Below are 24815 nucleotides of genomic sequence, written 5' to 3'. Positions count from 1 at the left end.
CAGGGGACTGGAGTTCTGTACAAATGGGTGTGGCGAGCAGTGAGTGTGGATGTCAAGAAGGAGATTTGGGTGTCAATGGTGGGTCCATCCGTGCTGGTGAGTGATGAGGGGACTGAGGGAGACGGTGGAGCAGCTTAATTTGGGGACACTTGAGGGTTTAGGTATTGGAGTGTCTGAAAATCAGTAACATGGGGCTTGGGAGGGGATGAGTGTTTTTTAAGCCAATGGAGGCAATTAACTGGGTGACTGGGGGCCTCTGGGGAGAGTCACTGAGGGACTTTGGGGTGTCTTAAGATTTGGGGGTTGGCCATTGTGGGGGCGAGGCAGCAGGGTTGGGAGTGAGGGAGCCCCTGGAGGGCTGCTCTCTGGGGTGATGGGAGAGTGGTGGGGGAGGATTTGTAGGAATAGTTTAAGATCTGATGATGGATGACTGGGTGCCTTTGGGTTGGTGATTGGGGCCAGTGGGGACTAACGATAAAGCCATTGTGGGGCGCACATGGAGGGCTCAGAGTTGTTGAACTGAGGAGTTCATTGACTGGACGTCCCACTGATTGTGACAGTAGGGTTTTACTTGAGCCCTGTGCTCCTGGGGAAGACAAAGGGAAGGTGACGAAATCTCCCACCCTCCTGTGTTCCAGGAAGCAACTTCTCACAAAGAACCCCCTTCCCCGTATGATTGGAGAAGACTCACACGTGCCCCGGTGACCTATGACAAGACCAGACACCAACCCTCTTCTAGGAACTCTTCCTGCCTGGATGTCCTTGCTGTGCCCTCTGCCAACGTTTCAGGTCAGAATTCAAAATCCAGATTGCCTTTCCAGACTGGCTGTGGCTGTTGACTGCTCCACAAGATCCTAGTTACCTGTGGACATTGGGACCTGTCTCCCCTCCCTGGCCTCAGTTCTCTTAATGACTGAGAGGGAGACATTTAGGCCCCTGGGGAGATGATGCCAGGAGCTGGTCCACGTGGCCAGGTCAGCACTGAGCAGTATTCAGGTGTTGCCTTTCTGCTTTGCGGACTGAGCAGTGTAGGGTCCCTGAGCGGGTGGCGATGACAGCAGGCCTGTCTAGTCGGCTTCCAGGCCTTGCCCAGCTCTAGGGCTGGGTGGAGACTTCCTGGAAGGGGCTGCTGTCCTGACTCCACTCGTTAGCCGCCGTGGGGAAAAACCCGTGTCAGTTTCGCCCCTCATCTACGGCAGGTGAGTGGACACTTCCATCCATGTCTGTACCCGCTGGAACACTGAGGACACCTTCTTCTCTCAGTGGAAGAGTGCCTCCAAAGAGCTCTTGCTGAGAATCTTCTGCGGGTCTTACAGCGTCTCCTTGCTCAGTTTATTTCCTGGGAAGGCACCCACTGACCGATCCAGCACGTTTGGCCGTCCTAGCCAGCCTGTCAGCCTGTGGAGCCTGGGCTGGAGCTCCAGGCACGTCGGTGCTCAGCCACTGTTCTTGGACCACAGGTGGAGACCACAAGTACGGGACAAATCTCAACTGGCAGGATGGCTAGCAAAGGTGGAATTTCTCCCTCTCGTCCCCAAGTTTACTGGGTACTGAGTTTTTTGGACATTTCCTTTCAGGTGTATTCTTATGAAGGAAATATCCCCATGTGACCCGTGCCCATGAAGTCCTTGGCTCTGATCTCATAGGTGGCTGAATGTACATGACCTGGGCCAGGAGCAGTGACAAAATTTGAAGTGTAAGTATTTATATTCATCAAGACGTAGTATTTTTTGTTTACTATGCTTAAGTCTTGGTTCGTCTGTCCTAGCGATTCTGCCTAAGATGATACCTGCTATGCAATTTGTGATCTTTTAAAAATAGTGCTTGTACTCAGTTATCTGGTTATTTGGCCTGTTGGGGAAATCATTAAAACCATAACCTGCAAACCCAGAAAACATCTCCACAAAAGTAGAAGAGAAAGAGAAACAGTTTTATTATTGAATAAAAATTGAACTCATTGATCATCATGGCAGGCAGTCTGCTAAGCAGATTGCAGGAAGAAAGCACACCCTTTTCTACAGCCAGGTGGATGTGACTCATGATACACACGCTCTCAAGATAAATGATAACATGTTACACCTAGACCATTCTAAACTTCCCTGGCGTCTGTGTTAGCTAATTGCCTTTATCCAAAGGAAAAACCAACCTTTCACATCTTCATGACAAGAGGTAGATTTATAGCTCGGAGCCAGGTGGTTAGGCTCCTGTGCTCACATACTGGGAGAGTGGGTCTGCTGGGCCATTGCAGGGAGATGGTTCCCAGGTTCTTGGGCTGTTAAACTGGATGGACAAGGCTTATTCAGCTTTAGAAAGAGTTGCATACAGCTCAGAGGGACAGAGAAAGAATGTACAGTTATACATTTTCTAAAGCAAATGCTCTTTGAGTGGGGGAGGAGCCTCCCTTATCTGCACAAGGGACAATTAGGGGTTTTTCTTATTATTTTTAATATATATTTGCCCTTATAGGCCTCTGAGCTCATGTGCCCCAGAGGTGCTAGCTACTGTCCTACAAACAATGGTACTTTGCATTAGGATGGGTCCAGCCCAGCCATTGAAGCAGAGGGAGGGGAGGGCTCCTGGGACCAACAGTGTGGCCCCTGTAGAACAGTGGAGAACCCCTGTGCCACCCCCTCCAAGCAGCTCCTGGGTCGGGGAGCAGAGACCCTTGGCAGAAGCTGGGTGTGGAGCGCGGTTCCCCTAGGAGTGGAGGGGTAAGGAAATGAGTGGACACCCAGAGGCAGCGGTCAGCCCCAGCCAATCCCACGGTTCCTTAACGCAGCAGTACTCTGATCTGCCTCGATTTACCCCTGGGAACCTGTGGCCTGGGTTGTTCCTGCTGATTTCTGAGGAAAAGGGGAGGCAGTCTGTGTCCCAGGGGGAGCAAGAAAGAAGTGTCATCAGGGTTTCCTTAGGCTCTTGGTGCTGCCATCCACTCTGGGCTGTTGGGCTGTCCCATGAGCAGTCGGCGTCACCACAGCCTGGCCCCCGGTCCATCTTCTTTTCCGTTCCTGTTAGTTCCTCTGATGTCTCCCTTTTGCTGCAGGCGGGTTGGAGTAGGGCACCAGCACCCCAGGCTTTGTCACCCTCTTGATCTACAAGCCAGTTTCTGTTTACCGTCCTATCTGGACGGGAGCTGTATATGGCACCTATGCAAGTAATTTCATCTGCGTGCCCCAGGAAATGCTGCTGCAGAATGCGTGAGCCTAGCTTGTATTTTCAGACTTTGTGGGTGTCTGCAGAGTGCTGGGTGTGCTGGCTCCTCCGGTGCGTTTGGTTGAACCAGTGAAGCAAGCGGCTTTAATCTGGCATTTCCCTCTGGGAGCCAGGGCTGCACAGCGCAGTGGCAGGCCCAGCTGAGATGTGCCAGCAGCTCACCGTCCAGCCACTTCTGACTGGAGTTCCCCAGACTACTTGTCAGAGTTCCCAGTGTGGGAACTGAATTACACCATCTAAAAGAAAACTCCCACTGCATCTCCAGGCCATGGCTCTAAGGAACAGATGACGCGTGCGAGATAAGAGGGAGAGGCTCGGGACTGGGGGTGCATCCCTCCAGTCTGCAGACCTCAACCAGAGGCCCTTCCCAGCGTATCAGGACAGAGAAGTCCAAGAATAGCAGACTTCCCCAAAGCAGCAGAAAATGACCCCGTCACAGGTGAGTCACTTGTTTATTCGCCAGAAGGTTGTTCTGTGGATGTGATGAGGCTGAAAGGAATCTGCAACCAGCAGGAAAGGCCTCAATACTTTTATTTTTTATTTATTTATTTTTTTTTAGCTGAGCCATCCTGCTACCTGTTGGCAGCTTAGCAGCTGCTCAGCTCGGGCTGGCCTCGAACCGCTGTTGCTCAGAGCTCAAACTCTTGAGCAAGCTCTTAACCAACTGAGCCACTCGGCCGGCCCTCTCAATACTTTTAAATAGTAGGAAATATAAACTTGGAAAGAGGATGTGAAAGGAAGCATGAGTGGGTCATGGAACCCTACAGAAGTCTGACAGTTGGAACACAGTAAGGGATGAGGTCCTTCGCTGTTAGGTTGAGCTGCAGGCTTTGCTGAGCTGTCCCCAAAGCTGTGACTGACGTGACCAGGATGGTCCGAAAGGCAGTGCTCTGAGAAGCTAGCATTTCCTGGTGACCTCATGGAAAGAAAACATGTTGGTGGCTGTGGACAGTTGTGCCCAGCAGCCCTGTCATGGAGGGTCCCCTCACAGAGTCCACAGGGTAAGCCCAGGCGTGAGTTGAGGAGCCTGAGACACTGGTTAGAGCACCGAGCGGTGCGCCTGCAGCACAGGCAGCCTGTCTGCTTTGAGCAGAGAAACCGAACCATGTGACAGAGGTGACCTGCACAGCCAGCCCTCAGGTGGCCTGTGGTCTTCTCGCAGGTGGAATTTGGATACTTCTCAGGTGCACATGTTTTTGCTTCTGTTGGCAGAGCTGGGCACGTGGGCGTCGGCCTCAGCCCTGTTTCCGTACCGTCTTGTTTCAGGACACACATTGCAGTGTTCCTTCACGCTTGCCTCACTTGCCTCTCTCCGCCTCCCTTCATTCCTTTCTTTCACCAGTTCTGCTGTTTCCACTAACACACAGCACCACTGACTCCCCTTTCTGCACGCACAGCTCAGGGTCAGCTCAGCTGAGCCAGGAGCTGAGCTGCCAGGCGTCAGAGTGGCCGGTTAAAGCCACAGCCAGAGTGAAAGTGCCTGAGCCCTTACTCACAGACCAGGTGCGAGAAGGCGCAGCTCCCCCGACTGCTTCTCTGTGGAGCCGGGGCTGGTGGGTCAGTAGATCCGCGCAGACATGGGGTCTCCCGGGGAGCCCTGAGCAAAGGCTCAGGCAGTTTTGTGGAGTCAGGTCAGGAGGAGGGCTGGAGTAGAAAAGTACTGGGTACTAGTCCCTGTCACGTCCAGCGTGGCAAAGGCAAACGGGTTTCTCTTGAGGGGCGACGTAGATTGAATAAAGAGTCAGAGACAAAAGTAGGGTTAAGAGCGAGACCAAGGGACTCAGTCAGAGAAACTGAGCAAGCCCAAGGGACTCATTCAGAGAATCGGAGCGAGCCCCGAATCGGGTCAGCGCATGGCTTTTATTGAAAAGAAGTGAAACTGTTTTACTGCTGTCAATCAAATTAGCATCCGATTGGGGTCTGGGCCTCAAAGCCTTTTTCCTTTAACATATCCCATTATGTTCCAGCAAATGCTATGCCTTCGCATATCCGCAGCCTAGCCCCTAGGACACCTGATTACTGTGTCCTCCCAAGAGGAGATTAACTGTTTGCATTTCAACAGGTCCCAGTCACACCTTGAGACCTTGAGACACTCATGTTAATAGAAATCGGCTTCAGGCAACAAGTCCCCATGGGGAGAAGTTTCCCCAGGGTCCCCCTCCCCCCAGCCCAGAAGGAGGAGGTCTCTGCAGAGGCATCTGAGAAAGGTGGCAGGTGAGGACACCCAGGCTGCACAGGGGACAGACTGCGGGCTGCGGCCTGGACTGCTGCTCCTTCCTTGTCTGCACTGCGCAGGCTGTCACCAGCTCTGGTGTGCCGGTGACAGCTCCCCGGGAGGTCTGTGGGGTAAAGCCAACTGTGACTTTTACAGCATCTGTGACTTCGTGTGACCAGCATGGCAGTCAGGACTCGGAAGGTCCCATTTTCTTGCCTTCTTGCGTCCCTAACTCTGGCACCAGCTCATCTGTTCTGTGGCTGGTTTGTCTTTTCCAGAGCGTCATATAATGAAATCCTCATTATGTGACCTTTGGATATTGGCATTTTTCATTCGCGTCTCAGAGAGCTACCGGAGCCGTTGGTTCCTTCTGACTGCCAAGTGGTGTCACTAGGAATGTCCCACTGCAGGGATGCATGTCTCTTACCCAATTACTTCTAAGGACATCATGGCTGCATCCAGCTTTCAGCCGCTGTGTTCACAGACTTACAGGTTTGAATGTGCATTTCAGTTCACCTGAGTCGCCACCAAGCAGTGGGATCGCTGGACGGTGTGGTCAGACCGGGTCCCACTCTGCCCCCCAGTCGCTGCCATTCTGTGTCCCCACCATCAGTGGAGCATGGCTGCTGTGTAGCCTCTCACTGCCAGGTTAGGGGTTTTAACTGTTAGCCATTCTCATAGGTGTGTAGTGTATCTCTTTACAATTTCAGTTTCATTCCCTACTGACAGGTGACGCTGAACGTCGTCTCATGTTTACCTCATACCTCTCCATCTTCTTTGGTGAAGTGTGTGTGAAGATTTCCCATTGTCAATAGTGCTATCTTCTTGTTGTTGAGTTTTAAGGTTCTTCATATATTCCAGATGAGATACTTTCTCAGACAAGTGATTTGCAAATATTTTCTCCTAGTCTGTGCTACATTTTCTCTTTTTTAAAACAATGTCTTTTACTGAGAAAAATAATTCAATTTTGAAAAAGTCCAGCATACTAATTTTTTCTTAAATTGACTGTATGTTGGGGTTGTATATAAAAACTCATTGTGAAACCCAAGGTCACACAAGTTCTCTCCTAGAAGCTTTAGAATTGTTTATGTTTTATGTTTAGGTCTGTGATCCACTTTGAGGTCATTTTTACATTCGGCATGTGGTATGTGTGACATTTATTCTTTTGCTCAGGCATGTACAGTGGTTCTAGCACCTTTTGTTGGGAAAACTCCTTTGTCCATGGAATTGCTTTGGTACTTTTGTCAAAAATCGGTCGCATGTTTGTGGGTGTCTATTTCTAGGCTCTCTGCTGTGTTTCATTCATCTGTGTGTCTACCTTTCACTGATACCACCTTGTTCTAATCACTAGCTTTATAGGAAGTCAGGAAATCAGGTGACGCAAGTCCTCCAACATTGTCGTTCTTTTTCCAAATCGTCTGGTTGCTCTACTTCCTTGTGCCTGTTCCCACACCCTGCATGTCCTTGCTTTGTGGCCTCTGTAACATCTTAGTGCCTCTGGCCTGGAAAAACCCTCAATTTCTGTGTTCTAGAGGATGTCTAAGGAGCCTACTATTGTTCCTGCTTGGAGCAGAGCCGCCGGAGGGAGGACAGTGTTTTAGACGTGTATGTGACTTGGGGTTTGATGGTGACTAAAATAGTCCTGTCATTTAGCGGGCAGAGGCCAGGCCTGCTGAAGGTCCTCCAGTGCATGGGGCCACGGCGCTCAGCTGAGAACCGTCCCCAAATACCAGTGGCACTTTCTTTGAGAAACACTGCTTATTTAGACAACCTATTTCACTTTCTTACTCAATGGATAGATGGATGAATTCATAATGATAAATATTTCAATCACATTTTTGCATCTCTCTCAAGGTATAACGCAAGAGTAGGCTATTACACTAGTTCACCATTGCTATGTAGTGAATTACCCCAAACCTTGGTGGCTGGAAACACAAGCTTTTATCTCTCCATGTCTGTGGGTTGGGCACTGCCAGCTGCTTACCCATGTGGTTCTGGTTCAGGGTCTCACATGATGCTGTGGTCAAGATGTTGAGAAGGCTGAGTCATGTGGGTGTGGGCAGGCCCCAGTCCTGGTCATGGGCTTCTGCACAGAGCTGCCTCCCAATGGCATCAGGATTCCCCCAGAGAGCAAAGAGGGTCCAAGATGGAAGCACAGTCTTCTGGAACTAATCTTGGACGTGACATCCCATCACTCCTGCCCTGTTTGAGTCGGTCTGGCTGTAGTTGAGAGGCAGGAACACCAGGCGTGAAGCCACTGGGGCCTCTGCCAGGCCGCCGGCCACTGTAGAGAAGAAAGCTTGCGCTGGACCCGAGGGCCACCTCAGCTTTAACAAGAATTCTGCCTTCCTAGATATCATTTGAGGACGTGGCTGTGGATTTCACGCTGGACGAGTGGCAGCTGCTGAACCCCATGCAGAAGAGCTTGTACCGGGATGTGATGTTGGAGAACTACAGCAATCTCGTGTTCCTGGGTAAGAACGTCCTCACGCAGCATAGCGTGTGCCCAGTAACAGGCTTCTGAGACCTTTCCTGATTTGGGAGTTAAGCTGCAGGGCTCAGAGAGGCTTTGGCTTGTACACCCAACTGAACGATTTGTGTGCACTCGCTTTACTTTATTTATGGCCTTTGTAATAAAATAGTCTTCACATTAAAGAGTCCCTCGGCCCAGGCAGTTGCTTTCACATCCTGTGTCTCCGAGAACAGGTTGTGAAATTACCAAGCCAGATGCAGTTTTCAAGCTGGAGCCGGAAGAGCCCTGGGTAATAAATGAAGAGATCCTGAGTCAGAGCCTTTCAGGTGAGGAACAGTCAGGTGTGTGGCAGGTGGGCACTTTTGAAACATGATTTATAAAACCCTGTAAAGGTCCTGCATCTTTAGGGTTGACTCAGGACCAGTGACATAGTTCTTCACGACTTTTAAAGTGCTCATGTCCTGCAGTCCACCCACAGCAGGATGTGTCCCTTGGCGTGGGATTGGTGATGAAATGTGCCCCCTCCTACCTGTGCAGCCCACGAGGCGGTGGCCAGTCATTCAGGACCCGCTTTGTGCATAAGGCTCTGCCTCCCAGCTTCCTCGGTCTCCTGCCCGAACTCAGCTTGCAGAGGAGGCTTCTTGCCTCCTCTAAGAATTCAAGAAGTTTCCTCATTTTACCTGACACTTTGAGTTTCCTTTGCTGGTTTCCTTGGCTCCCTCTAGTTTGTCAGCCTTCTTTTTAAGCCCCCAGAGTAGAAGGTGACTCTGGCTACAGGACAGAACTGAATACCTGCAGCGCCGTGGGCGGTCCTGCTGCTCCCCGGCCCCTGAGCACTAGGAGCGTTGCAGCCCTTCCAGTGCGTTGTTCTGGTGCACTTGACGTTTAGCTTGTCTACAGCTTCTCGTTCGTCCCATCAGCTAGTCTGCTGGGTTTAAGGTCCCCGTTACCTGCTGTGGGGCATTTCAGCTACGTTTATGTGGAAGAGCCTCTTGGTATGGCAACATCTTATCCAGTTTGTTCTGTGCTCCGAGGTCATGGTCAACTCCATTTGAACTAGTTTCTTCCTCAGTGTCTTTCACACATTTTTCCTCTGCGTATGGGCCTCTGTTTATATCACGCTGTCCCATGTGGACTGTTCCTCTGTTCAGTTTCCGCTCTCTTCACCTCCAGCGAGTGTTCCTTGTCTCCCAGCCTTTTCTGCAATCTCTACCCACTGAGCATTGTGCTGTAAGAACTCAGACCTGATTAGACATTATGTGGAACTCATTAACCAGCTGGGCTGAAGGTTTCTTCCCCACACAGAAAGATGGCGAGTAACGCCTTTTCTGTTCTGTGTGGAATTTATGGTGTGTGATTATTAAACGTTTCATTAACCAGTGGTTGTGGGACCAGGTAAGGTAGGAACTTTCTTAGTCATCAAATAGTTCTTTATACAAAGGCCTTCTTTCATCTATGCAACTATTTTAGCTTACCTTGGGAAGTATTTCAATCACAGATGTCCAGGCACCATCACATGCATTATTAGGTGTAGGTATGTGTGGCTTGGAAAACCTGTGAAGATAGATTTTATGTTCCCCCATTAACTTAGAACCACTGCTATTATGTGGAATTAAATTAATTGAGAGAAAGAAAATAAGAGTCAAGAAATAACTTTGCGGGACTGGAGAATTTTGATTTAGAGGACAATTCAAAACTATAAAATATTCACTAATTCAGTGTTTGCACTGAAAGCATTTGTGTTAAAATGCAAAGTTAATTATCAGATTAATGATACGGGAAAGAACTTCTTGAGAAGTTCATTGATAAGTGAACCATATTTGTCCTACATGAATGGAGGACTTCTTGTGTGCTGTGTAGTGGGGGTACATCAGTGAAACATACAAACCTATCACCTGCCCTCAGGGTTTCCATTCTAGCAGAAGAGACAGAAGTGTGGTGATTACCTGTCTGGTAAGTGCTGTGGAGGGAATAACATTATTTGATAGTGTGGCCTTAAAGTGCTGTTTAGACTTAAATGAGTCAAGCGTGTTGACAGCTGGGAAGAGCAAGTCAAACAGAGGGAACAGCAAATGGAAGGTTCTGAGGCAGAAAAGGGATCAAAGGAACGGGAAGGAGTTGGGTGTGCCTGAGGAGTGGTGAGCAGGGTTGTGACAGGAAGTCAGAGAGCTTGGAGGAAACCAGATGGTGCAAAGGCATGGACACCATGATAAAAGTTTGCATTTATCAAAGGTTTTGTGTGGTTTTTAAGCTGTGGGTAAAAAGGCGTGATTACATTTTTGAAAGATTACTGGCTGCAATGTGGAGACAAGAGTGGGGAGGGAGCAAGACTGGAAGTAAGGATATGAGTTTGAAAAATAGGATGAAATGAAGACAGTACATACAAGAGTGTAACAGAATCAGAGACCTGGGAAATTCCACTGGTCCCAACCTAAGATGACATCAGTAAGAGATGGCCCACTTGTTTTCCAAAATAACAAGATTTTTTTTTTTTCTTAAAGGTTTGGTTTTTTTTTAGGTGTTTTTTTTTTTAAATGGCAATAAGTAAATTGACCATCCCAGTATTTGATTAGAAATTGCTCTAGTCTTTTTTATCTCATGATTACTGTTTCTTGAGTATAGTTCATCTTTCCTTATTTAAGAACTCATGTTTATAAACCTTTGTAACTTAAAAATCTGTTTTCATTTCTGTTAAAAATTTTATTGCCCAATAAATAGACATTGTATATGGGAGATTTTTGGTGGGTGGGGGGAGGGAGATCCTAGGCTCCATTTCACAAGTTTTATTTAGTAAGCATAATCATTGGGGGATTTACATAGTATGATTCATTTTTTTCCTTTTTAGAAGAACTCTGGATAGATAATAATCTCAAAATGTGGCACCAGGATAATCAAGACAAGCTTCAAAGTAGAGAGAGCAACCATGAACATGATGTTTTGGGGAAAATATTTCATTCAAGCATTAACTTTGTTCGGTTAGGAGTGATACCCCATAAATGTGACACAGGTGAAAAAAGTTTGAAACAACCTTTTGATTTTCTTATTCCAAAAAATAACTGTGAAAGAAAGAAACTTGAGCTCAATAAGAAATTGCTATTCTACATCAAACCAGACAGAACTCAAGAGGAAATAAAATACTGTGATTGCAATATATGTAGGAAAGCCAGCAGTAAAGAGTCGTGGCTCATTACAAACCATATAACACACACAGGAGTCTATTTATGCATTGAATGTGGCAAAGTATTTAACAAGAAGTCACAGCTTATTATACATCAGAGAATTCATACAGGAGAGAAACCCTATGGATGTAGTGACTGTGGGAAAGCCTTTTCACAGAAGTCACTGCTCACTATTCATCAAAGGACTCATTCTGGAGAAAAACCATATGGGTGTGGTGAATGTCCAAAAGCTTTCAGTAGGAAGTCTCTGCTTGTTTTACATCAGAGAACACACACGGGCGAGAAGCCCTATGGATGCAGTGAGTGCGGGAAAGCTTTCAGCAGGAAGTCACAGCTTAAAAGACATCAGATAACCCACACAATAGAGAAACCCTATGGCTGCAGTGACTGTGGGAAATCTTTCTCCCAGAAATTAAAGCTCATCACACATCAGAGAATGCATACAGGAGAGAAACACTATAAATGTGGTGACTGTGGGAAAGCCTTCTTTTGGAAGTCACAGCTCATTACTCATCACAGAACTCATACAGGGAAGAAACCATATGCGTGTAGTGAGTGTAAAAAAGCCTTCAGCAGGAACTCACTGCTCATCAGGCATCAGAGGATTCACACAGGAGAGAAACCCTATGAATGCGGTGACTGTGGCGAAGCCTTCATCAGGAAACCACAGCTTATTAGACACCAGATAACTCACACAGGAGAGAAGAACTACCAGTGCGGTGACTGTGAAGAAGCCTTCTTTAAGAAATCAGAGCTCATCAGACATCAAAAACTTCATTTAGGAGAGAAGCCCTATGGGTGTGTTGAGTGTGGGAAAACCTTCTTTGGAAAGTCACAGCTCCTAACACATCAGAGAACTCACACTGGAGAGAAACCCTATGAGTGCAGCAACTGTGGGAAAGCCTTCACCCAGAAGTCAAGCCTGATATCGCATCAGAGAACTCATACAGGAGAGAAGCCCTATGAGTGCACTGAATGTGGGAAAACCTTCAGTGAGAAGTCAAGTCTCATTCATCATCAGAGAACCCACACTGGAGAAAAACCCTTTGAATGCGGTGAATGTAGGAAAGCTTTTGCCTGGAAGCCACAGCTTCTTAGGCATCAGAGAATTCATACTGGGGAGAAACCCTATGTGTGCAGTGACTGTGGGAAAGCCTTTGTTCAGAAAGTGCAACTCATTAAGCATCAGAGGAATCACACAGGAGAGAAAGCCTATGGATGCAGTGACTGTGCAAAAGCTTTCTTTGAGAAGGCACAGCTGATTATACATCAGAGGATTCATACAGGAGAGAGACCCTATCGATGTGGTGACTGTGGGAAGTCTTTCACTAGAAAGTCACACCTTATGAGGCATCAGAGAATTCATACAGGAGATAAATACTATGGATGCAATGAATGTGGAACTACTTTCAACAGGAAGTCACAGCTTGTCATTCATCAGAGAAATCATGTAATATAGAAACCACAGGAGTGCAGTGAGCGCGGAAAGCCTGCTAGCAAATGTCAGGCCTTCTAACACATCTGAGGACACACATAGAAGAGAAATCCTATCAATGCTGTGACTGTGGGAAAGGCAAGCCTCACTAAAGAATTCAGAAAGGGGAGAATTTTTTTAAGGAGACAATATAAGGAAGCCTTCTCCCAGAAGACAGAGTTTACTACACATTGATGATTTGTCAATATTGTGATAGTACAGAACCTTTTGGTCAAAAATGAAAGCTTATTAAATATTTAAAATACCTAAAGAGGCAAAACATTCCATTGTCATGACAAGTGAGAGATTTCATTAAGAAAGGGTAACTCAGCACACCAGAGAATACATGTGTAGAGGAAATTAGAGATTGTGTAAGGAGTAGTCCTAATCGAAGAATTTTTTAAGCATGATCCTATTGAAATAATTCTGGAAAGAAGTTGTGTTCATTGTATATGAATTATTGTGAAAGATAGTCATTTAAAAATGGCAGATGAGTTTCACATATGAAGATGTCTGCTTTCTGCCATGGTGCTATACCAAGGGCCAGATGAACTATCCTGCCTTAACCAGCTAAAAGCTGCACAATATGTGTGAAATGATGGTTTCAGACACGTGACAAGCGCAGGGTTGTCATCCCTGGCAGAAGATGGACAAAGTGGTGGTAGTTCCCAGGCCGCAGTTCAGGGAAGGGAACAGATGTGGCCTTGCTGAATTGAAGAGAATTGCTGGACTGGCGTTTGGGGAGGCAACGGTAGCTAGAATTCGCAGGGAACAGACCAGAGAGGTGAGAGCTTCCCAGGGACAGGGCTAGGGGATCTTCAAGGAGCCTTTTGGCTGGTACTGATTGGCATGTGTGTGAGACCTGGAAAACAGTAGCCGAATGATTCCTGGAGCTCAGCACAGGACTCCCAATAGTCTGTGTCCCCATCTGCCAGAATGCAACCAACTTTCAACACATGGGCATCAGGCAGAATTCCCAGAAGACTGCTGTCTTAGTGGTGAGGGTAATTAACCCTACATTAAAAGCTGCTCTGGACCCACAATGTGTGGCATCCAAAAACTTATGCAAAGAAGCAGGAAAATGTGACTTGTAACCAGGAGAAAAATCAATCAGTAGAAAGAGACCTCGAAAAAAAGACATAACTGGTTAGAATTAGTAGACAAGGATGTTCAAATAGCTATTATAAAGATAAAGGGAAACACGAATTTGATGAAACAAAGTGGAAGATATATTTTTAAAAGCCCACATAGAATGTTTCAGGATGGGAACAACAATATCTTAAAATGAAATTTAAAAAGTGAGTAGATTTAAGAACAGATTAGACTGAGAAGAAAAAAATTAATGAACTTGAGGAATAAGAATAAAAACTAGTCAAATGATATATACAGAGAAAAGGCAGGAGGTTGGGGGGGAGAGAATAGGGAATCCGTGACATTGGTGGAAGGTACATGTAACTGGAGCCCCAGAGGGGAAAAAGAGGCAAAAGAAAGTATTTGAAAAACTAATGGCTGACACTTTTCCATGTATGGTAAGAATTATGACTTCACATACTCAAGAAGCTCAAAGAACCGTGAACAGAAGAAACAAAGAAAATCATGTCATGGACATCATGTCAAGTGATGAAAACCAGTAAGAACAAGTATAAAGCACACGGAGGAAAAAAGACCCAAGACACTCACAGGGCAAAGGATGAGAGCGCACTTCTAGAAGACAGCGGGGTAACACCTTCAAATTATGGAAAGGGGGGGAAAAACCTGCCACCTGGAGTGCTGCTACCCATCAAAACATCTTTCAAAATGAAAGCAAAAAAGACTTTTTCAAAAAAATACAATCAAAGAATATCTCACCTGTAGATCTGCCTTCAGGAGACACTCAAGGACGTTTTGGGGCAGTGGGGGACGAGCATGAAGTGGAGCTTTCGATCTGCAAGAGGACAGGACAAGTTCGGGAAACGGTGAGTGTGTGAGTAAATATGAAAGGTTTTTTTTTCCTCCTTTTAAACTCTTTTTAAAAGGTAACTGAGGGCCGGCCGAGTGGTGCAGTGGTTAAGAGCTGGCTTGGGATGCCAGAGGGCCCCGGTTTGGATCCCACATATGAGGGCCAGTGACACTGCCCTCTACCAAAAAAAAAAAAAAGGTAAATGAGTGCTTAAAGCCAAAGCAATGACAGCGTATTTGGGGTTATGATGTATTTCAAAGTAAAGCATATGGCCACAACAGCGCGTGTGAGTCTTTAAAAACTGGTGACTGGTCTGTGTCATGAGTCAGAATCCTGTTTCTTGGCGCAGTTGTCTGTGTTGTGGACCTAGCCACGTGCTGATGACCTAGACATCTGCATAGCCACTTCCTTCTTTGTCTGCCCTTCTCCCCCAGGGGCTGTCCCCTAGGGACCGCCCGGCCAGGGTTGCTCTCACGTGTGAGCAGGGGAGGTTCTAGTATGAGACGGAGATGGCGGGTGGGAAGAGAAAGGCTGAGTCCCTCCCTCTGGACCATGGGTAGCAGGTGCTCCTGCCTGGCTGCAGCTCCCAGCAGGTGGGTGGCCAGTGTTCAGTTCTCCTCCCTGTCCTTGCTCTTCAGACAGGGTGGTAACTGCTCTGATGGTGTCACCGTCCTTGGTTAGTTCCCTTACTTCTGAACACACATCTATAAAGAGTCCCTTTATTAGTGTTGTTGACGTCTAGTGTCCCCTTTGTCTGCTGGGCCATGTGCTGAGTGGTGAGCATTTGAGAGTTTTGAGCATTGTGTGTCCTAGGGCATGGACTGACCCTGTCAAGATTTCCCATAGTCAATGTCAATGTTTTCTCTTTGTGTTTAACAATTCAATAGAAATTACACATATCAAAGTTCTTTGTCTTTTGTTTGGTTTTCCTGCAAATGTAAATGGCTCAGGAGGTTGCTGCCATCTGCCCCATATGCAAGCGGTCCTACAGTCAGCCATTGCTGACCCTTCATAGGAAAACCAAAACATTTGCAGAGTTTTTTGCTACCTCTGGGTTAGCCAGATGACTTACAAGAAAGCGTTGTTATTTACAATAAATGTGTGGACAAGAAAAAACAAGAGCCCATTACTGAGTGAGGAAGGAAAGGAGTGAAGGACTGTGCTCCCCAGAAGTTTCATCTTAATAAACTGTGCTGTACAGTTCAAATATCCTCATCCCATATTCTGCAGTTTTTTTGTATGTATCATTTATGTAGTCTGTAACCATAGACAGGATTTCTCGTTTCAGTAGTCACGATTACTACAGAACCTCTTCCAGGTCTCCATACCAGTTCCCATCACAACCTATGCCAGAAAGCAAATCAGCTTTCCTAAGATCACACCAGAGCTGCTTCACTTAACATCTCACAGAGCATAGGTTAGTTGAAACAGATTCTCAGAGGCCCAGTGCAGACAGCACCATCCTGTCGTTTGTCCCTTGTCAGCTGTTGCCTAGCGCTTCAGCTTTCTTGATCCTCTGTCACCCAGTGGTTCTCTGCGGCTGGCATACACACCTCATGAAGGGCGGGAACCTCTCTTCCAGGTGCACTTGCATTTCAGTCTGCATCTTGAAGGAGCTGTTTGTGCAGGTTTTCTATTTTGTGTAACTCCAGGAGACACCATTCACGATGTAGTCTGTTTAATAAACTTGTGTATCGCTCTGGTTCTGTCTTGAGGGAACTGGCTAGTGAAAGAAGTCAGTGTTTGAGACTTGGGCACAGTGACAGTACCTGCAGTGGATTCTTGGGGGTGGCATCATGTGACCTGTGTGTAGATATGACAGTTTCCAACAGCAGGGAGCCCTGCCCCCTTTGTTTGCCACATGGTGAAGGGAAAGACCATTGTCACTCTTATTATCTTAGAAAATGTATCTATTTCATGTCTGCAACACAGAAGCAGGCAGCATACCATCTCATAACCAGCTCAATAGAATGGAATTTAACTGAATTACTTCTGTACTGTGCTTTCCCTACCTCGCATTGTTTCCCCCAACACCCACACCCCATCACAGACCTTCATGAGTAGTCAGCTCATTCTGAGGCCAAGTGTGCATTTTGTGGTGCTTCCTGGTCATAATGTTTTTTGTGAGTCTCTGCAACGTGGATCACAGTTACTACTCATTGTATCCAGGCAGTCTTGACATCTTGTCATTGGGACTGTTACTTTCCAAATTCTAAGATTACGTAAACCAGGGCATACCAGATTTACTTAGTACCTAAATCATTATATTCGGGTATTAGTACGTAAGTCGTTAAAGGTGCCCAACAAGGAGGACATAGTAAAGAAGCAGTCACTGCTGAGATGGAAAGAAGGGAGAAATACGAATGACTTTTGTAATCTCAGGTTCTCATTGAAAGCATTCCCATCATTAAAATTATTTCTTAAAAAGAACATCAAGGGCCAGCTGAGTGGCACGTTGGTTAGGAGTTGGCTTGGGACGCCAGCTCTGAGCAGCAGGGCCCGGTTCGGATCCCACATGAGGGCCAGTGACCCTGCGCCCTATACAGCTAAGATGGTGAACAACAGCTCGACCTGGAGTCACTGCCATGAGTCACTGGCAACGGTGTAGGCTGCAGTGGGGCTGGCCGGCAGCTGGCGTGCACTTTCGTGAGCTGCCGTGGGCTGCCGTGAGTGGCTGGCCAACGGCCAGCAAGCGACTGCCTCACCAGGGAAGAGCGCAAGGATAATACCAACATGGACCAGTGAAGTGACGCCATCCACAACTAGACTGAAGAACAAAAGGACAGCAACTTGTCTGTTCCTCCTCCCCCAATTCCCCAATAAAATCTTTAAAAAAAAAAGCAAAAAAGCCCCATCAAGCTCAGGCTCAAAAAGCAGGTGAAGCACATTACTTTCTGGTGTTTGTTGGACTGGCCACGTGAAGTGGCGTTGAAACCATGGACTGCTGCCACTGCAGCCGTCCAAGTGACAGTGAAGGTTTATCACCAAGTCATGGTCACAGGGTAGCTTGAAGGGCACAAGGACGTTACATGCATTTATCCTACTGTGTATAATGTCTGTATGAAGCAGGATGTGTCAAGTGATGACGCTGTCCGAGGTCTTCCCATGTGAGGATGGAGTAAAAAGCTAATGACGAAGGTCAGGCTGTCACTGCTCCTGTGGGGCAGTGTCTGGGCTGCTGATGTGTGTTCCCACTGACCACACGTGTGGAGATGAGCCCAGACCTACTGCTGACACTTCTTTCTGTGCTGTATTTAAAAACAAAACCTCTGTCCCCGTATGTTTCCTGAGTAAACTGTAATGAATCAATATGTGTGAGTGTCATCACTGGGAACCTTGAACTCTGGCTTCCACTCCAGCTGGGTCTGCAAACCTAACCTGAACAACACGCTTAAGACATGAAAAGCAAAAAGCACGTCTCGATTCAGTTGCTGGTAGTGTTGAGCCCTTCGCTCACCTGGCTGGGGCCTGGGGTCTGGGGTCTGGGGTCTGCATGCAGGAAAACAATCTGCTTTTTTGCAGACTAAATCTGGGGCTCGGCCACTCCAAGAACACAATTTCCAACAACAAAAGAGATGAGGCACCAGGTCTAAGGCTCTCCCTGGGTGGGCCTCCTGAAGAGGAGGGTCTGGCTTGGACCCGAGAGTTAACATTGGGACTCATCGATCTCACCTAATCCAGCACCGTCAATCAGATGGGCAGCATCTCGCCAAGATCACAGGCAGCGCCAGGCCTGGATTCCACATGCCCATGGTCAGTGCTCTGTCTAGGGACACAGCTGTCCTTGGCTTCCTTTCATGTCTTAATGCCTTCCATCCATTCGTACAGTCAGGTCTCTGCTTTAGTTACTGCCTGAGTGCAGGTATCAAACGGCACACTTTTGCCTGAGAGGGTTTCCTGTGGCAGAAACGAGAAGTGGTACGTTAACACAGCTTCTGGGGTGCTTGTGCCAGGTAAGCTCCGCCTGCGCCTTCCTGTTTTGTATGTTTTGTCTGTTTAGCTCATGTCTCTCTCACAGGCACTCTGGTGTACCAAGGTCACTCAGCCACCAGGTGGCAGGGCTGGGCTTGAACCTCTGTATCTCCCTGGAAACGAAGCACTCTTTATGATGCTACCAATTATGCTGTATTCATCCCTGTTTAAAACAGCTCATTTCTTCAAGTAGCTCAAAATCCGTACATATTTCACAGAGTAAATCAGGAAGATTGAGGGTCTAAAACCATCAGGTGCACGAGGCATACCTCGTTTGCATTATTAACCATCTTACTACCGTAGTTTCTGACAAATTACGCTTTGGGGACTCCCATTTCCCAATCTGAAAAATTAAAATGGGACTGTAGTGGCCTTACGGCACTGGCTATCCATCCTTTTCCTGGGTCTGGGAATCGTGGCCCACCCCTCCTTTTTGCAAGTGCGACTGTATGAACTAGTGATCACAGCCATAGGTTTGGAGCATGTGACTCAAGAAGTGTATTTACCAAGACCGTATGCGGTGCTGGGAGACGCCTCCCTTTGGGATTGAAAACTAGAAAGTGCAGCAGCTCTGGCTCATCCTCCCTCCTTGTAGTGATAAATTCTTTAAAAAACAAAAAACTAGCCTTCCTGCATTCTCAATTCTCTATATGGTGTTTCTAACTGACCAGTGAGGAATGAGACGTTGGAGCTTCTCCTTTGTTCAAGACAAAGTTCATCTTACTTAGTTCTATACCATGTTAGGCATTATTGATTCCTCTCCTTTGTATAGGTGAATAAACTAATGTTGTGTTAACTATGAAGGTCACAGATCATGTTCATGAATCTGGATCTGACCCAGATTGTTATAAACCCATACCATGTATCTAAAGTATCGAGGAGTGGCTTGTACTTGGACTGACATTTAAATATGTTGATTATAACATGCCTTTTGTGTGTATGAATATGTACAGCTTTAGTTGACCAAACACTTCATATGCTACCTCATTTGATGCTTACTGAAAAAATGGACATTATAGGTGTCATTGCTCTTTTTAAAAACTTTGTTTTGAAATAGCTCTAGACTTAAGAGAAGGCTTGGGACACTCCTGTATCTCCTTCCCTCAGTGTTAGCGTTTCACACAACCATAGTGTAAATTGAGCAAAACAATAAACTAACATTGGCACCACACTAGTATCTACGCTATGGACTTTATTCACGTTTCACCAACTTTTCCACTAGTATCCTTATTCAGGACATCTGAGGGTCCTACACTACATTTCGTTGTCTCCTTAGCTGCTGCTTCTCCCTTTTATTTTTGAGGCTGATGGAGGTAGGTGATCTCCCACGGGTCTAGAAGGTCAAGTATTTCAAAGCTTGACAATATTAAAATTTGGTGTCCCAGTTGAATTCACTGCCCATTACACAATGATGTTCCCCATAGCTCCACCCCTTCCCAAGGAAGTCAGTTTAACAGTAGTGCTGGTGAGGTTCCCTGGGACGAGGAGAAAACCCATGTGGCAGTGTGCTGTTCGAACTATGGGAACTTTCCTGTTGGAATGGACCTTACAATGAAAGTGGGACCATTTGTTCCTCAGAGGCCACATGACCAGATTTCACCAGCCAGGAGCCTGATGAGCAGCCATTGGATTGACTTGAGGTTTGGGTGTCATTTCAGTATTGGGGGTCTACAGAAGGTAGAGTGGAGAGACCTGTCAAACAGTAACTGTACCCCCTTCACAACTTTTAAGGTCCATATTTATTAATGCCATAATCTGTGTAGCTGTGATTTTTTTTTCTTTCATGATTATCCACTGACTAGAGAACATTTATTTGAGCAGCTGTTTTCTAATTTTCGGAATGTCAGGTACAGAACAAGACTTCTTACCAGTTAAACAGACTAATGTTTCCACAGAATTGGTTGAGTGTGAGATGCAGTGCAGTTTGATGAGCACCGAGGTGAGAGCACTTGAAGGTTCGCAGCACTGCTCACTCTCATTGAGGTCACAGCTCATCTCCCCCTGCATCATGCTTTCTTTGTGGCTGTAATTTCAATTGTCATTTGAGCCACTGGCCTCCCACTCAGCAATGGGATTTTATTTTTGCTTACATTTTAACAAAAATATGTTCCCTTGCTTCATTAGCTGATATTTCCATAAATATAGGAATTGGGGAGATTTTTGTAGGTATCTATAAACTAACAATTTTTAAAAACATGTATAAATGATTTTATCACCTTTCCTCCCCAGTTGATTACTTACTGGTAATAATGGCCACGTTATTGGCAAAACTTCATGTTTTATTTTCAGACTCCGCGCTCTGCTGCCAGAGCCGTGGTCTTGATTCAGGACTCCAGAGGGAGGGCTGACTGCTGCTCTGTTGGCACCATTTGCCCCTATGGGTAGCTTGTAATCTGCACACACACAAAACTCCCCTCCAACTGTCCCTGAACTGTCCCCATCACCCAGTGTAATGACATGAACATATGACGTCACCTTTCATTGACCATTTAGTTGCTAATTTTTAATTTATTCAGTAATTTCCCTGTCATAATCAATCATAAGACCTTCCATCTACTTTGGAATGCTTTCCTTCTCCTATCCCGTTTGATTGTTTTCCTTGAGGTTAAGAAATGGATTCCATATGCAGGTTGGAAGCTTATTTAGCTTCCAAGAGCAATGTCCAAAAGCTACACTGTAGAACTGGCAGCGAGGAAAATAAGGACATTTAAAAAAGTCACTGTGGGTCTTCCTCCAAGGTGCACAAAAACTTATTGCAACCATAACATCGCCACTGATACCACAGAGTGACAAGCCTGACAGGATATTGCTGTCACTCCTGTGGTCCCCTGCATCAGGAAATGGACATTTAGGCCGTTCAGTCATCTCCAAGCTCCTTTCAGAGCAGGAATCGGGTGGACAGTTCTGATGGTGCCACCCAGGTCACATGACTGCCACTGCAAGACGACGGAGGACTTGACTCTGGGCTCCGACTCTGGGGAAGCAGAGCTCACAGTAAGATTTTTCTGAAATACTGGAAAGCCAACCAAAACTGACGGGTTGTGATGAACAGATGATCAGTGAGTTCCACACAAATATTTCCTTTATCTCACAGAAATAACCTATTGATTAGGCATTGCCATTACCACCATGTCACTGAAGGTATTTAAGTAGTGTACCTGTTACTCAACCCTTCATGAGAGCCAGGACTCAATTTTAATTCTACATGATTACTCCAAATCCCTTTCTTTTGTTCAAGTATGTCACTGCCTTTGTGGTTTTGTGTTGTAATCTGGGACAGAGGCAGATGAGCAGTGTCCCTGTACTGTGGTGTGAAGGTTAAAGGCACGTGCACGTAGCTGGAGGAAGACAAGACAGACTTGAAATTCTTACCAGGTGTCTAGAAGATGTTTGAGCTGTGTCTTAAAGGGCAGGAAGAAAATGCACGTGGGGGAAGGTGTGTGACAGCGTCCATGCTCCCTTCAGAGCCACGTTGCATCTTGCTCTGCCCCTGTCAGTGGATGTGTACGGACGCTCGTGGCTGTGGCTTCCAGCTGGATGCAGACATGCTGAGGGGCTAGCAGGAGCGAGGTCAGGAGAAGCCGCACACAGGGTGTTTATTCTCCTGGCCGCCAGCCACCCTTCCTGCCTGCGGTTTGTGGGGGTTGCATTCCTCTCCCAAGAGCCACAGCCCCTGCAGGGCAGCTTCTCCTCACTCCGGGCTCTGTGATTCTGGCCCCTCTCCAGCCCTGTCAGGCGTAGTTGGTTAAGTGTCAGCACCTGGACACTTCACATCCCGATTGTCTCCCCTCAGCCCCGCCCATCTTTGGAAACTGACCCTTATTAAATCTCTCCCATCACCTCTTTTGAGGGCAGATATTCGAACAGGAAGAAATAACATGTGAAAACGGAGTTGTGCATGAACGTGGACTATTAGGGGCATTTCATGGCAGGATTTAGGCTACAAGGATGAATCAATGATAAGAAATGAGCCTGGAACCACTGGTGGAAGCAAATGAATGCAAGTGCCATTCTACAATGCTGAGCAATTTCACAGAGAAGTTACTTGATCTAACTTGGATGCTAGTTGTGAGGACGTTGTGGAGAAAACAAAGTGAGAATAGTGAGTCCCAGGAAAGCCACTGCCATAATCTAAAGGAGAAGGTGGGAGAATGAAACCTGTGTGGTGGCAACAGCAAATGCTTCGTAAATGTCGCCTGCTGAAGTCAGAGCGGCTACAGTTTGACACGCTCAGTAGGCTGTGAGAATGTATACATAATGGAAGTTTCTTTAAAAGCCCACTGTGATTTATGAGTTGGTGACCACATAACTTATCATCCACCTTTGAACATGGAGAAAACTATTACTATGTTGAGAAAACAGGTATAAACTGAGATCACCTTCAGCACAGTGGGATACATGGTCACCCTAGTTAATATGTACTTTCTCACCTCTTACAAGGACCAAATTTGGATTTTCTACATCTCAAAGAACTAAGTGTGACATAAAGGGTGCCACTGTGATTATCTCTGTCTTTGGATAATGGCCAGTTCCTTTGATTTGTTCTCACAGTGTATGTCTGGTGAGTGTGCTGCTTTCCCGGGTGAGCTGGTCCATCTGTGACCGTGTTTTTATTGATTTCTTCAGTGTGCTCTTTCAGGGGTTCCTAAATTGAAGATTCAGTTACACACACTGAGTTATCACTTGAATGATTTGTGAGCAGAGCCTTAAGAGTAAAATACATGACACACCCGCGCGCGCGCACGAGAATATTATTCAGCCATGAAAAAGAATGAAATCTTGCCATTTACAACAACATGGATGGACCTTGAGAGCATTATGCTAAGTGAAATAAATCAAACAGAGAAAGACAAATAACAAATGATCTCACTTATATGTGGAATCTAAAAACAAAAATGGAGCTTACAGATACAGAGAACGGATTGGTGGTTGCCAGAGGCAGAGGTTGGGGGATGGCTGAAATGGATGAAGGTGGTCAAAAGGTACAAATTTCCAGTTATCAAATAAGTAATGGGGATGTAATGTACAGCGTAGTGAATACAGGTAATAATACTGTATTGCATTATTGACAGTTGGTAAGGGAGTAGATGTTAAAAGTTCCCATCACAAGAAAAAAATATTTTCTAACTGTATGGTGACGGATTTAACGAGTTATTGTAGTGATTATTTCACAATATACACAAATATTAAATCATTACATTGTATACATGAAACTAATAAAATGTTATATTTCAATCATACCTCAATTTTTTCTAAAAAGAGTACAATATAAAACAGCTTCAAAAACAAAAAGAGACTTTAAACAGCCATGTTCAAGATTTATTATTATGCTTGGTTATGGTAACTAACATAAGTGACTGAAACAACCTTATATTTTATTTAAAGTTGGTGTTGTGTTAGCTTAAATGGATATATCTGTGGGCTCATAAATGCAAAAAGAGTTTTCCCCTAAAACTGCCATTACTTACATTTTCTACTCAGGGCAATTCACCACGGGCAACATTTTTACCTCCTATAAATCACAAACATACAGTATGCAGAATAACCGAATCAATGAACAGATAACCACCGATTACAGATGTTAACAGTAGCTTCTAGTTTACCTTATCTTCTCATATTATTCTTTTGCTAAAGCATTTAAAAAATATATAACAATCGTGACATTTCATGCCTAAATACTTTTAGTGCTATCTCTTGAAAAAGACATTTTTCTGCATAACCACGATATTGTAACTACACTCAAGAAAAAATCAACAATGACCTCATATTATCCAATACCCAATAGCATTTTTGAAGAAATTACTCTTGCAAAGAGGGAATCACGTATACCTAGGTTACAAGCTGGAGGAGTTATAGTTAAATACTTAGTAATCTACAATAGTTTCCTTCTGAGATACAACAAAATGAATGGCTCCCTTCCTTGTGAAAGAAGAAATGAAAGAAATTTACCCCATTAAACCATAAAAGTGGACAGTGTTGACCTGAAACTACTCACGACACTTGTAGCTCTGTGAAGAGTTACAGCAATGGGGTAGAAACGTATCTTAAGCTTTAACACGACTCTTCATTTCTCCTGGGAATCTGTTAGACTTGCTGAACCTCTCGTGCGTCTGCGCACTTCCAACGCGGCTTTGAGAATCAATTGGTCTCGGCGCCCAGTCCTCAAAATACTCCGTTCCTTTGCCCCGACTTAACATGGCGCGGACCGCACGCAGCTACTTCCTAGACGCCCGGAGACGCAGTCGTCCCGGCCAGCACTAAATATGGCGCCGAGGCCCGCAGCCTAGCATCTGCGCACGCTCCGCTACCCTCCACACGCCCAGTCTCGATGGCCGCTCCCAGGCCCACTC

The 24815-nt window shown here is 46.0% G+C and overlaps 1 protein-coding gene and 1 long non-coding RNA gene across 3 annotated transcripts; one reads left to right on the top strand and one right to left on the bottom strand.

Annotated features, from left to right (window-relative positions):
• On the top strand, positions 1-14603 carry ZNF605 (zinc finger protein 605). Its single transcript, XM_019631926.1, has 7 exons — positions 1-96; positions 639-789; positions 1578-1696; positions 3479-3652; positions 7782-7902; positions 8135-8227; positions 10747-14603. Exons 4-7 carry the CDS (start codon positions 3638-3640, stop codon positions 12537-12539), a joined length of 2022 nt encoding a protein of 673 aa, XP_019487471.1. The 5' UTR covers positions 1-96; positions 639-789; positions 1578-1696; positions 3479-3637; the 3' UTR covers positions 12540-14603.
• Positions 9042-24759, bottom strand: LOC109376153 (uncharacterized). Of its 2 annotated transcripts, none has more exons than XR_002122704.1 (5): positions 24415-24759; positions 18166-18390; positions 14403-14478; positions 9377-9455; positions 9042-9129 (listed from the first exon to the last, which is right to left on the bottom strand). It is a non-coding gene; the product is annotated as an uncharacterized LOC109376153 (long non-coding RNA). The 2 variants fall into 2 exon arrangements; XR_002122703.1 differs by having other exon boundaries at positions 9057-9145.
• Between the last annotated feature and the right edge of the window lie 56 nt (positions 24760-24815).

This window comes from Hipposideros armiger, unplaced genomic scaffold, assembly GCF_001890085.2.
Source record: "Hipposideros armiger isolate ML-2016 unplaced genomic scaffold, ASM189008v1 scaffold_1055, whole genome shotgun sequence".
In the NCBI taxonomy this organism is placed as follows: Eukaryota; Metazoa; Chordata; class Mammalia; order Chiroptera; family Hipposideridae; genus Hipposideros; species Hipposideros armiger.
This window is presented reverse-complemented; position numbering and strand designations above follow the sequence as displayed.

Bases quoted from the DNA above. Each gene is read 5' to 3' on its own strand.
- ZNF605 (XM_019631926.1), top strand. The intron at 7,903-8,134 runs GTAAGAACGTCC...CTCCGAGAACAG, and splicing joins CAGCAATCTCGTGTTCCTGG to GTTGTGAAATTACCAAGCCA. The intron at 8,228-10,746 runs GTGAGGAACAGT...TTTCCTTTTTAG, and splicing joins CCTGAGTCAGAGCCTTTCAG to AAGAACTCTGGATAGATAAT.